Raw genomic sequence first — 13,865 nt, 5'->3', positions numbered from 1 at the left:
GTAGCCATTAAGTGACTTCCAGTTATGTGCTCCTGTGCATATAAGCTAGTTTAGCTGAAGATTTTAAGTATATTTATACAACTATTTTTTTTTTATTCTCAAGACAGATGTGACTGAAGGAGTACAAAGGAATCAAATTTCCTTGCCAAGACAAAATCCAAGCTTACTGAAGAAAGCGATCCCCAAATGTTTTTGTGTTTGTGGTTATGACTCAGAAGAAAACACTAAAGCAAGCACGATAGATGAGGAAAAATTATCTATTAAGTATACATAGAATACAAGTTGTAAAATCCTAGATGTAAGTTAGATTTTTAAATTTGTATATTGTTGTCATATTATTAAGCCCTAAAACGTTTAAACTCCAGCAGCATTATAGCTTACATGGTGTAAAACCTATTTTTGCCGCACATCTCTTCCAAAAATCAGGAGTCTCGTCTAGGTAACAGATCACAGATGCCATGGGCTCCCCTGCACCATATACGTGTGTAGTTACTTTCTGCATTAGTGATACATTTCAGACAACACATGAAATTCTCTGTTGCAAGCATCATGGAAATTTTGCGTTAAAAATCAAAAATCCTGAATTTTCTAACACTAGTAGTATGCATGAAAATAGACTAGTACTTTCATCACAGATCAGGCTAAAACGTAACTTCTATCAGCTGTTGTTCCACATTTGTATTCAAAGTCTCAGTAAGTCAAAAATTCAAAGTCAAAAAATACTAAAATATTTTTTCTGCTCAACAACACAATTGAAACTGCATACAGGACACTTCAAACTCTGTAAAAGACCTGCTTTTAGAGATCTGCTTCAGTGTCTTAAGTGGCTGAATCTTATCTTTGCTGGATGTGTGTACCATGCATGCTAGGTTTATATTTAAGAATTAAAAATGTGTTGCTTAGCCCTGGTTTCAAAGGATTCAGTTACACTGCTCCCCTGCAATAGGCCTGTAAGTGACCTCTCCTTCAGTGATTTACTTTCTAGATTCTAGAACTAGGGATAACTATATTGAAGTTCATCAAACAGCCCCTGGAAATCTAAAAGGGGGGGAAGAGGAAGAAAGGGGGGGGTAGAACATCACTACACACTCCTTCCTAAAGTTATTTTTATACAATGCATACGTCAAGTAATTCTTTTGTTGCATTGTACTGTAATAAGGCTTACATACTGGAATCTCATAAAACATCCACATGCTGCCATCTCCTTGTATTCATCAATTATTTGGGATTTTCTAAAGCAGTATTAACTCTACATAGAGCTCAAGCTGCAGAACCTGACTTCAGTAGCTCACCATCCACGTTCAGGAAAATCTAGCCTTTCTTCTTGCTTCCGCAGATTTTCCAGATTGTTCTCCCTAAACAACTAAAGATACAAAGCTACTTCAGACTCCACATCTGATGCAGTAATTCTGGTGTAAGGCCTTATTTTTTTATTATTATTATTTTTAACTTCTGAAGCACAATAATCTCCTAAACAAAGAGACCTAAGTTCTTTCTCTGCACATTTCCTCCTTCAACAAAACCTTAAATTTTGATATAAGTATTACTAGGAATGATAAGGTTAACTCTGCCCCCTTGTGTGTGCATGGAAAGATACATCTCTTACACCATGCAGTTATGCTGTTATTACATCTAAACACTTACCCTTGTTTAGTGACCTCAGCAGGTATCAACAGCGGTCAAGGATGTAACATATTAGAAAGAAAAAGTCAAAGTATGCGTGACTAGGTCACCTCCAGATACTGTATACAGCCTCCTGGCCCCTGCAGTTCCGGGCCCACCAAATGAAAGCAATAGTGCTGCAGTATGCTGTACAAGTTTAACAAATGCTACGTAGTTACTGTAACAATCTCCAGATTTTGGAAAGAATTTCCTCCTATGAATCATGTTCTGTTATAACCCAGGATATAAAAGCTTTAGCAATAACACATCCTTTTAATAAAAAGTCTATGCACAAAAGACAAACTTAGACTCTTTTTAAAGAAGAGTTTTAAAAAAGTGCTTACTGCTTCTACTAATTATGTTACAACTCGACTAGCATCTTTGATCTGAAAATATTGAGGTTTATCTTCTACAGAAAGGGAAGGACAGCCCCAATTTAAAGAGAGGCAACTGAAGATAGGTCAGATAATCAGCCGAGTCACAGCCTGAAAAAAGCATACCCATTCCTCCAATATTCCTCCAGTCAAGGTGCTGCTTCTCAGAGGGCTCTACTGGCAACTTCAGTAAGGCTACAGCTGAACACAGCTGGTTAGAGCACTGCATGCCACAGAACAGAACATGACAGTACTCTTTGCAAAACACCCAAGCCCAGAAACACTGCTGTAAGTTTGAACATTCTTAAAATAAAAGCTACTTCCCAGGACCATTGTGTTCAATAGAACTATCACCGAACAACAACAAAAAAACCAAACGCATGCATCCATCCCTCTCCAAGCACTCCTATGTTTTCAAAGGGCCAGACCGTTGTAATTTTTTCCAGTACAAGTCAGAAACAGTTGGAGATTACTAAGCTTGGGACAACTTGTATTCTACTCCTGACTTTGCTGTTAGCTTGCTGGGCTACTTTTTAAGTTTTCTCTTCTCTGTATTAAAGGAGGCTATACAACTTCCTCAGCTGCTGGGTGGCTATTTGCAAATGTAAGCAGCTTGGTACATCTATGTGCCTTTAAAATTAAGCTATCCAGATTACAGCTATGCTGTGGGGCCTCTACTTTTATTTTTAAGCACGCTTTTTCATATCTTTGTTAAAGAGTTATAATTTCATTTTAAAAAAGTTAGAAAGGACATTAATTTGTTTTTTCTTTCAAGAGAACCTTCTCAGAGTCAAGAAAAGCCTTAGACAACTACTTTTTCTGCAGCAAGGAGGAACAGATATGAAAATGGGGAACACTATTTCATAGCATGCTTTATCTTGAACCCTTTGAAAAAAGTTTACTATTTGTTTTTCTGCATGAATTTTGACTCAGCATTTGAACATTGGAATGGGGAGAACCAAAATAAAATACTTTTTCTTAATGTCAACTTAGGACACGAAAGAAAACGAGAGCTTGTCTCTGATTGCACAACTACAACCTTTAGAACCAGAGACGTTTGTTCAAAGGATCGCACTCAAAGGGGCATTGCAGCTAAACTTTTTCCAGCTTTTTTTCAGCTGCACAAACTTTGGTTGAGGATTTTTCCTCCCCTTTTTTAATAGGCTTGTTATACTTTCAAATCTTCATACATTTCACGCATAGCATTCTGTACTTACACCTTAGAACCACAGTATATTTTCTGCTTTAAAACCAGCAAGAACAGTTGAAAGCCAACACCACCGATGCCTCTGAAGCTGCACCACTAACAATGAAAATCTCAGGATTTTGATTACATAATACTGTTTAAATATCACATACAACTTTCACAGCCCAGATTCAAAATGTACATGAATTCAAATACTCATTTCTAGTCGTTACCTCGTTATGACTTGCTGTCATGCTGCCTTACTACTTACTCATACTTTCCCTTCTGTTGTCATCTTCCTTCAGGATGGATTCCTTCTGATTGTCCTGGGCTGCCTGGCTGGAGTTCTCTTTATCACTGGATGGGGAATCGCAAGCTCCATCAGACTTCTTTTCAGAGGTCTCTTCATCAGCTTTCTCCAAGGGATGTATTTTCACAACTTTCACAGGCAACATTTTCTCCTTACCAACCTGGAACAAAATATTAATGAAAACTGAACCTGAGCAAGACACATGAACTAACAAGCTTTAACATTATGAGAAAGGAAAAAAAAAACAAACAAAACCAATCAAATCCCACACCAAAAAAAGGACTTGCAAACTGCGGTTTGGCCAAACACTTGATGAGAGAAGCTTATTATCCCTGTCAGGAAACAACTACAGGATTTCTTTCTACTATTCCTATCTGGAAGCTCTGTACAAATTGCTTAAAAAAAGAAAAAAGAGAGAAACTTGCCAACCCACTAGTTTCTTCAGCATTTAATAATGTTGCTTTCTCAGCCTAAGGAAGGAGCGTGTAGGCAAAATGAATGTGTGCTACCTTAGTAGCTACAAATGAAAGAATATGTCCTAAACAAAATTGCTAACAGAACTTTTTTTTTTTTTTTTTAGTAATTTTCCTTACTTCTAATAAATTTGAGTTTTCCCCATCGATCACAGTTTTGGAGGGATTTTTCTAATTATTAGAGCATCATTAGATATTTCTAAGCAGTTGACCTCAAGCCACATCAGTTTAAGACTACCACTCCTTCTGGGAACATGTTATGTGAAAAGATTACAACAGATTACAATTTTAAATGACTGGTACTTAAAATATAAATATGTATTTTACATATATTGAAATACATACACACAAAGACCATTGCATATTTAAACTGTAAAACAAGGCTTTCACCCCCCCCACCGCCCCCCCAAAAAAGTCACTCCTTTTTCTCATGACATCTGTATGGGTCATCTGTGTGCTTCTGTTTATAGAACTGTTTCACATTCGAAAGCAGGTGATGTCACTAGGATTCCACAAAAAAAATTCTCACCATCTTTCTGATACTGCAAGTGGCTAACATGTTCTTACCCACTTCTGCCTTTAGATATACAAAATTAGTTCTGAGCAAGAGCATGGGATAAAATTGAAAACGGATCCTTACCTCAAAGTCACACTCTTCTCCCACTGCAAATTTGGTCATGATCTCCAGCCAAGCTGCATCCACCAACTTTTCCAAAGATACAGTGTTGTGGTGGACTATTTCCAGTACCAGTTTCTCATACCAGATGGGGAACTCCTCCTTCAAGCTGAGCAAGGAGGTAAGAAGCTTTCATTATTCAAGGAAGAAAAACCAAAATGCAAAGTAACCTCCAATTTTGCAATTCTAGGAAGACTTACAGCCAGGACAATGTTCCAGGCAGATGCCACACTGGAATGCAAAGACAGAAAGGCTTTTTCATGCCCTCCCCCATCTCCACTCTCCAAAGTGTCAATTGGCATGACAATACTAATTGTGCTTGTCCTTCCCAGAAGGAATGCTGTAAAAAATTCAGGGAAGAGTAGCACTGCCAGTAAATCCTTTCTTGCCGGTTATTATTGCCTCCCAATTAGATGGGGAACATATACCAAGAACTTGTCATTATTCTGGGACTTGTTACTTCAAGATTTTTGCTTCCCACAGTAAGACGATGCTAATGAACATTGAGCTTTTCTTTCTTCCCAAACTCTGGGCTTACACACTCCTAATGCAGGAGAGAAGGCAGGCCTAGGCTTACACAATCAAGTTATCTTTCCAGAGAAAAATGTCTTGTGTGTTTCACACCATGGCAAGATCTTAAAGCTTTTTCATTTAAAGAAGAGAAAAGACAAGTTCACTTGACTAACTTATTTACTAAAGGATTAAGTAAGTTAATTGATAGGAGTACTGAGAAGTATATTGCATAAAGCTTTTTGGCTTTGCATATATTGCAAAAAAAAGTCTATTTCAAGTTACCGTAAGAATGAACAAAATACTCCACTTTTCCAAAACCCTTTTAGTTTTCTCTGCTATATTTGCTGTTCTGCAACTGCCATGAACAATTTTATCCATTTTGCAAACTAAATGATTTTTTTTTTTCCTATCAGCAGCCCATGAACAGCCTAGGAAGCTTTTAATCCTGTTTCAGAGAGACAAGCCCAAAAGTTCTCTTCATAGAATGTTTCCCACACACACACATTTAGAGAGACTACAGCTAAATGTTATTGATAAATCTTTCATTTATATTCCATTTACATTTTTCTGTGTTTTCAGAAGTGCACAACCAATGAAACGTCACTACCCAACAGGACATGACACTACTCAGCTGCACACCCTCCTCACAGGCAGGAACGTTTGTGAGGAAGGATGGGTGACAGTAGTACTTCAAGCCTCATCAAAATTAGGACTATTAGGAAAAGGGGTTTGTGTTTGTTGCCTTTAAGGATGCATTTAAACTTAAATAATGGATAAAACTTAAATTTCTCCTCAAACTGAAACTATTAACTCTTTTGCCAGTCAGAAACCAAGATTCTTCATGAAAGAGATACAGCTGAAACTTTCCTCTCAATTTTCCTCTCATACACTTACAATATGCCCAGTTTAAACCCAGGGGAAAAAAAGTTACAGAAATCCAAGTCATCAGTTCACAGAAGAGAGAAACATACCATTTGTCTGGCATTATTCCTACAGTTTGATACGCACAAAATACGTTATGTACGTTAGTTCAGTCAACTTGCACCTTTCAAGAAAATTCTCTTATGGCAAGGGTCACAATGGACCTCAACCAAGGATTCAGGGCCTATGCTGTGCACTAGAGGGGGAGGTCATGGACACACCAACAAGGAAGAACAATGGTGGTCTGAACTGAGTAACTATTCGTGCTGTTTTCCCTTTGTTCTTTATCATTTCAAATAGAGTAGATCCCCAAATGCTTACTCCAAAATAGTTGCATTTAGTACAACGACCGATTCCAATCCAGATGTGCTAAAAATAATTACAGCTGTGGACCTCACTGATGTGAAATTCCAAAAACTTATTTTTATATTGATTTTTCCCCCTCTGAAGAATTTCCATTACTCAAGGAACTCTAAAATTCATCAAGTAGCATATGCTGAACTATTTTAGTTCAAGTAATACCAAGACACAGAACAGAAGAGCATTACTCAACTGCATTAGCAATGGCATCAAATTTGGATTTTGCTTTTAACTCCAGAATCCCCAGATCTGCTCAAAGCCAGTAAAAAGTTACCTACTTCAAAAACTAGCAATCATATCTCATTCCCAAGTCCTCTCTTTTGCCCCGAAGACAGACACATACCAATTTTTTCACTGGTACTTACAGCTCAGCAACTTCCTGCTCCTCCTCCCAAGCTTCTTTGTGTGTCAGCTGGCTGCTTCCTGTGCTTTTGCACGTCCATATTCGCTCACTGTATCTCTCCAACCGTGCTTCATATTCTCTGTAGCAGTAGCAGCTCAGGAAAACAGGATTTATGCAGTAGAAAGCATAGCCAGAGTAGCACGAGACAATCTAATTCGATTAAACTCTTTCTATTTGAGTGCACAAAGACTAAAGGTAAGATTTGACTCTGCATCTACCACGGAGATGCTGCACTACATCTGACAGGTTATTAGACCAGGACCCACTGAAGCTTTTCGCAGCTGAAATGTCTGTCCTCTTCTGTGCTGGCATACAGAAGGTGGCACACCACCATCAGTTCAGCTGCAACGCTCCAGGGAAATACGTACCACTGAGCGCCTCTTGGTTTTGCTAAGTTTTCAGCTATTCCAGTCTGGACTTTTCATTGGAAAGCAGCACCAACATCACAGGCAGATGCAGGAAGCACAGATGAACCATCACTAATTGCCTGAGAGTAGCTGTTGGGGAACTACCACTCCAATGCTTTAGGGTGGCATTACAAACTTCAGATGCAAACTAGCCGTCTACCCGGTATCCCCGATCTTTTTGGGAAAAAAAATACCAAAAGCTTTGACACTGAAGTCACCAGGAAGGCCACATTTGCCATGGTTTCCAACAAAAGCAACCTCCTGGGTTAGCACAACATTAGTATCTTCATCATCACCTCCTGCTTCCTACACCATAACCAGCCTCAAAGTTAAGTTATTCTGCCCAGTAAGTTTAATAGTTGCACAGGCGAGTTGCTGTAGTGCAGACACTCGTATAAAATACAGCATTAACTACTCTGTTATAAGCATCTCTGCCTATGCTTTACCCATTCCACTTAAGAGGTAATTATCTGTCAGCAAAAACAGATAAGCTACTTCATACTTTCTACGGACTGTACAGGCAAAATTGTCAGAAAAGCTAATACAGTGTAAATTCTTAACAATTTACCCTGTGGCAGCCTGTTTAATTTGATGCATGCTTTCCAATGGTAATTTAAGTAAAGAAATGATAACAGAGAGGCAAAAAAAAGTCTCTTCTCCTTCGGTGCATTTTCCAGCAGAAAGCAAGCAGAGCTCAAAGCATACATGGAACAACTACAGAGACTCGGCCCACAAGTGCTAATTACGAGCGAGCTGCAGTGGGAGCATGCAGATTGCTCCACGCTCCTGCGAAGGCAGAGCCACCACTCACAGCAAGCCATGCTTTGTGCTTCGCACACACTCTGTCAAGAAAATTTTAGCATGACTCAGCTAAAGTTTTGTTGTAGCTGGTGGTTTTAAGAAGAGATTTGTATTAGGAAGGTGAGTTGCAACTCCAATGAAACCAGTTTTCTTGGACATAAGGCACAGAAGCTACTCTGAAAATGCTGACAGACAGGCACGTTACAGCCACATCAACCAGAGCTATACAAGAATACCAAAACACAGCACTGCCACTGCTGACAGCATTCCCTCTGCCTAGAACGCATCTTAAATCTGAAAAATCCCCCATTTACCCAACAGCCCTCCTTGGAATGTTTCCTGCTCCTTGGCAGATGAATTTGCATTAGACAGGGCATCATCCAAGTAAGCTTTGAGTCCTCTGGCCAATTCTTACCCCTCTCAACTGTGAAGTTTCAAAAGCACTTAAGTTTCCTCAGCTTTTATCCCAGCTGATGGTACCTGTTTCTCAGCCCGTGCAGCAGCCTGGGGCTGGAGGACACAAAGCACTGGGGCAGTGGCAGGTGGCAAGGAGAAAGCGCAGCTTACAGCAGCTCATTGCAAGAGACGCCGACCAGGCCAAAAGTGTGATTGTAGCAAGCTTCTGTAACAATATCAAGCTGAAAAAAAAAATCTAACCAGAAGCCAGGAGTCCTACTTGTATTTACAGCAATTGGAGATTCTAATAACGACTAAACTGAAGCCATAATGCCGTTCTTTCCTATGCCTTTCCCACAAGAAAGGAAGTCAAAAGCAAATTCAATCCTCACCATAGACAGGAATCGGAACATACAAACAACATTGGTCTTCAGCTTCCTTCAGCAAGCCACCTCCCCTCTCCCATGGCTTTCCTTGGACATATCCATGGACACTGCCTGGATACTGAAGACTTGCAGCTGCCTAGCACAAACGCTAAAGGAAAAATACCCTTATTAAGGGTTCACCACACTGCCTTAATAACCTTTCAGTATTCTAACTATGAAGAAACATTTGAGATATAAGTGAGAAATAATGTTATGGTCTACTTCCTGCACTTATAAACTTTCTCTATTCCTGCGAGGAGGTAAGTAATCCTCCCAGCAAGGAGAGCAAAAAAATGCTCACCTCCAGCTGATATATACTTGAAATGTACGTATTGCTTTACCTAACACCATCTCCCATACTAACAGGGAGACCCACAAGGATTTCCCCTAAGCATTCTGCCTGTACATACTCCTGAAAACATGTGAAATCCCACCATACCACAACTCATTTTTCGCAGATCAACACTGAATTTAAAAGTGGCAGGTACAGCCATTCCCCCCCGTCCAGTTCAACTCTGTCCCTCAAAATGCAATTTAATTCCACCTGCAGCTGGTCAGCTCTCATCTAACACTGACCCCTGGCCACATTCTTTAACCAGCACTCAAGACTCATGGCCACAATCCTCACCCTTCCTTTGTGCTCTGCTAGAAGCCTCTCAAGCCAGGCTCTACTTTTAAATCCTGGGGTGAGCACAAAGGTGAACAGCAGGAGAATGTTTTCGCAGTTTGCTGTGGCTCAAACTTTCCGCTACACCAGCGCTATTTGTCCTTTCAACTGAGCCTGGAAACAAACCCAACCTATTTCAGACTGTACAACAGACCTGGTATAGGGCTACGAGCGAGGGCTCACCGGTATGCCATAACCACCCCATCCTTCTACCAAGAGCACACAGTTGGAACTGCTTTTGCCACAACCCCCAGCATGCTAACTAAAAAACCCCAGACAAAAGCTACTTGTGAACATTCCCCAAAAAGCTGTAATACATTAATACTGATGACTACCCACTGTGCAACAGTTAATAAATCACATTCCTTTTTTATCCTCCTGACATCACTTCGATGTTAAAATTCAGAAAACAAATCTAAATTAAAAACAAGGGACCATTTTAAAGAAAAATGTTTAAAAGTACACAAAAAGACTATTAAACAGATACAAAGTTTGCTCCTTCCCCGATTAGTGATACTCTCATATAAATTAGTATCAACTCCAAAATAGCTTTACAGTATCATAATTGTTTCCACATGTAACAGCCAGAGGCAAACTTACCAGGAAGCACATTTACAAAGTGGGTGGGTGGCAAAGTTTTCACACAATTGCAGAGCGTGACATGACCATGTTTTGGTGCTACCACCTTTCATCCAGATTTTAATTTCCTGATATTACATGTGAAGATGTAAACTACAATGCAGTCCAATTCTTCACGTTCTGTCTGCAGTTCACTGTACAAAGCCATAAACTAAAGATAGATGCATGCAATCACAGCAAACTTTTGTCTGGGGAGAAGAATACAGCTTCCCAAGAGTCAATGAAGGAAAGCTTTGGCTGGAACAGTCCATCTTGCCAGCCCTGGCCAACGAGCTCTCCAAACTATGCCTTCTCTTGAACTAGCAAAGGAGTTTTCCCAACTGTGGCCAGCACAACAGAACACACTACAGCAGTCCCACGAACTAATGGAGGAGATGGCCTGGTGTCAACAGAACAAATTCTGGATTTTGATAGACATCCAACTCACTGTACACGTACCACAGACAGTTCACCTTCCCTGGTGCACACATGAAATAAACAGGACAAGACTGTCCCATACTTGAAGCAGGGAGAATTTATTTACTTTACACCTCACATGATCTCAGAGTAGATCCTACAGAGCTCTAGCCACGAGGAGCCTATTTCTGACCATTCTGTGATTCATCCATCCCCACACAACGGACAAGTCTCACTCCGAGTCACCAGAAGCACAAGGCTTCTCTATCACGCAAGGGACTCTACATAGCACGGTTGCTCTTAAAAGGTTTCCAGGGGACTTCGCTACAGAAGAAAGCCATGTAAATCAGAAACAAACTTCACAGACAAATATCTGAGCTCTGATGACCAGTCTATCCATCTGCTCACTGCTTTTAGACACTTTCTTAACCCTTGCCCACAGGACAGATGTCTTCCCTCACGTTTACCACACAATACGCCAATTTCCGTTCTTATTCAATCTAATCTACAGCTGCAAATCTTAAAGATTCTTAAAGATTTTTTTGTGTCTTTCAAATACTGCATTCATAGCTGTGCAGTGTAAGAGCCTGCAAACCTTAAGGGCAAGAGCTGATCAATTGCTTTTCAAGTTGAAAAAAGGTCAGGCAACCACATTCTGCCAGGCCCTGGCACTACCCACACCAAGAGCTGCTCTGGGTAAAGGCTCCAGTACAGCCCTCTCTGCAAGCTAGCCACAAAAGCCATTCCTTTGCACTATCTAGGGTCAACAGAAGTGAGAAAAAGCCTCCAATCTTCCTTAGGTAACATCTCCCTTCAGCCTACTGACTCATTTGCAATTTTCTGTTCCACTTTTTGCCTAGCTTGTATTATACGCATAGGCAACAAAGTAAGATAGAAACCCAGCGTAACTTAGTTTCTCTTTTTAGCTTCGTGACATCTGTCTGGCACTGCGAACTTTCTAGAACAGGCTAGGCTGTCAGCCTCCCACTGCATCCCATGTAGTACTTTCTCCAACAGAAGAGCATCTCCTCTCCAGAACCTCAGTGCTTGCACATGCTTCCTCTTTCCTTCTGACCCTGCAGCCACCAGCATCCCCTCCAAGGAGAGGAAAAACATCATTTCTTCCTTAAGGCTAATACCATCCAAGTGTCCACAGAAACATGTCCTACACCTGCTCATCGATCCACAAGAGCCATGCTAACAGACTGGTGTTCTCACAAGGTGCCCCTAAACACATTTGTGCTGTTCCTACGTGACAGGTGAACCTTAAAGCAACATCTTCTACAACAGCAGTAATTAGAATTAAACTAATTATTTTTGACCACTGATACTTCCCCGAAGAGGAAGAGAACAGGTCTGCCTCTGCCCGGCCAGTTGGAAGACTGAGCTCCTTTCAGTTTGCTTACACAAACATAGGAGGCTGTTCAGTTTCAAGTGGAAACTATGTGAATTTACAGTACTTTTAAAAAGCACACATCTACCTTGTATCAAACACTCGACCCAAGTGAATTTTATTGGTCAGACTGCATTAATAATGCCTATTTGCACTCAGATATGCATTTCCTCTTCAAAAGCGAGCTAACCCTTCTTAGGGGCTTTTGCATTCTGTTCTTGGTGCTGAAGTAACACGACACGCCTGCATCCCCAGCGCGAGGAGGGTCCGACGCAGAGGCTCGAGCCCCTGCGTCTCGCGTGCCGACGAGATCTCCAAGGTCCGTTTCTTTATTTCCGCCTTTCCGCCACGGTTTCAGTCCTTCCTTGGGTTCTCAGTCCCTCAGATGACACAAGCAGCACGCCAGGCCCCTGAAGCAGCGGCCCGCAGGTCAGGGCGCGGGGAAGCCCTGCCCCCCTCAGCCCTGCACAGGGCCCAACCGCTAGCGCTGCCCTCGCAGCCGCACAGCTCCCGGCAGTTACCCGAGGTGCCCATGTCCTCTTCCTGCCTCCCGAGGAGCGACGCGCAGCGGCTCCCGCGGAACCAAAAAAGCCGCTTTTCGCGCGAAGGCGGCCCTGCAGAAATCCCTCCCGTCGGGGCCGAAACCCCCGGCCGGCCGCGGGCAGGTTGCTCCCGTCGCTGCTTCATTCGCTCCCGTGCGGGAGCCCCCGGCTCCTTCGCCACCCTCCCCCCGCGGGTCCCCTCCAGAACACGGCGCCCGCTCCGCCGCGGACCGGCCCCTCCGGGCAGGCAGGCAGGCGGCCGCCCGCGGCACCCCCCCGGGAGGCTCCTGCCCTGCCCGGCGCTGTCTCGAGGCGCGGTTTGCACGGGGCTGCTCCCGGGCCCCTCCAGGCCGCCATTCACCCTCTTTTAACCGCCCGCGAAGCGGGGAGAAGCCCCCACAGGAGCCCCGGCCCGCCTGCGCCAACGCCGAAGGCGAGGCCGGGGCCGCCCGGCGGACACCGGCGGCCTCCACCTCCCGGCCCGGCTTTGTTCGGCGCGGCCCCGGGCTCGGCCCCGCCGCCGCCGCCTCGCACGGGCCCTCCCCGGGAGGCGCTGACGCCGCTCGTGCGGCCGCCCCGGAGCTGCCGGCGGGTGACAGCGACACCGCCCCGGGGCTGTCCCGGCCGCCCCCCCCCCCCCCAGCCCGGCCGTGCGGATACTCGCGGGTGCGGAAGGCCTCCTGCGTGTGCGGGATGATGAACCGCTCCCCCGGCTCCCCCGCCGACAGCGGCTTGGCCAGCGGGAAGGGCTTGCGGCCCAGCAGCGGCGCCATGGCGCGGCGAGACGGGCCCCGGCTGGGGCCGGCGGATCCGCGCGGCGGCGGCCCCGGGCGGGAGGATTGAAAAATGGCGGGAGATTCCCCTCCCCCTCCCGGGCGGGCGGCGGGCCCGGCCTCGCCGCGCGCACCCGAACCTGCCCCCCCCCCGCGCCGCGCGGCCCGCCCCCGCCGCTCTGAGAGCCTACTGGCGGGCCGCCGGCGAGGCCGGCTTCCGATTGGCTAGCCCGCCCGCCAATCGCGCCGCCTCCCCCCACCCCTCCCGGCGCAGCAAGCTGCCTTGCGCCGCGCGCGAGGTGAGAGGTCGCGTTATGTAAGGGGCAGGGAGCGGGCCGCCATTTTGTGCCCCGTTACCCGCCCGCCCCTCCCCGCCGCGGCCAATCGCGGCGCGCCCCCTCCCCCCCGCCCATCCGGGTACCGCGGCGGGGCCGCGCGCCGGGCTTTGTCCTCCGCGCTCGGCTCGCCCCGCTCCCCCCGCCCCCGGCCCTTAAAGGGGCAGGGGCAGGCGGGGCGCTGCGGGACGGCGGGCGGTGCTCGGGGGATGG

General features: G+C 44.7%; 1 protein-coding gene across 1 annotated transcript in view; it reads right to left on the bottom strand.

Annotated features, from left to right (window-relative positions):
* Positions 1–13,472, bottom strand: part of BAZ1B (bromodomain adjacent to zinc finger domain 1B) — a 52,713-nt gene extending 39,241 nt beyond the window's left edge. Inside the window, exons 1-4 of the mRNA XM_035559102.1 lie at positions 13,205–13,472; positions 6,841–6,957; positions 4,646–4,790; positions 3,494–3,692 (exon numbers count right to left, since the gene is read on the bottom strand). Coding sequence (XP_035414995.1) covers positions 3,494–3,692; positions 4,646–4,790; positions 6,841–6,957; positions 13,205–13,317 — 574 coding nt within the window. The 5' untranslated portion in view covers positions 13,318–13,472. The remainder of the gene's footprint in view (positions 1–3,493; positions 3,693–4,645; positions 4,791–6,840; positions 6,958–13,204) is intronic.
* Between the last annotated feature and the right edge of the window lie 393 nt (positions 13,473–13,865).

This window comes from Cygnus atratus, chromosome 20 (genome assembly GCF_013377495.2).
Source record: "Cygnus atratus isolate AKBS03 ecotype Queensland, Australia chromosome 20, CAtr_DNAZoo_HiC_assembly, whole genome shotgun sequence".
NCBI classification, from domain to species: domain Eukaryota; kingdom Metazoa; phylum Chordata; class Aves; order Anseriformes; family Anatidae; genus Cygnus; species Cygnus atratus.
The sequence above is the reverse complement of the archived record's forward strand: the minus strand, read 5'-3'. Positions and strand labels throughout refer to the sequence as shown.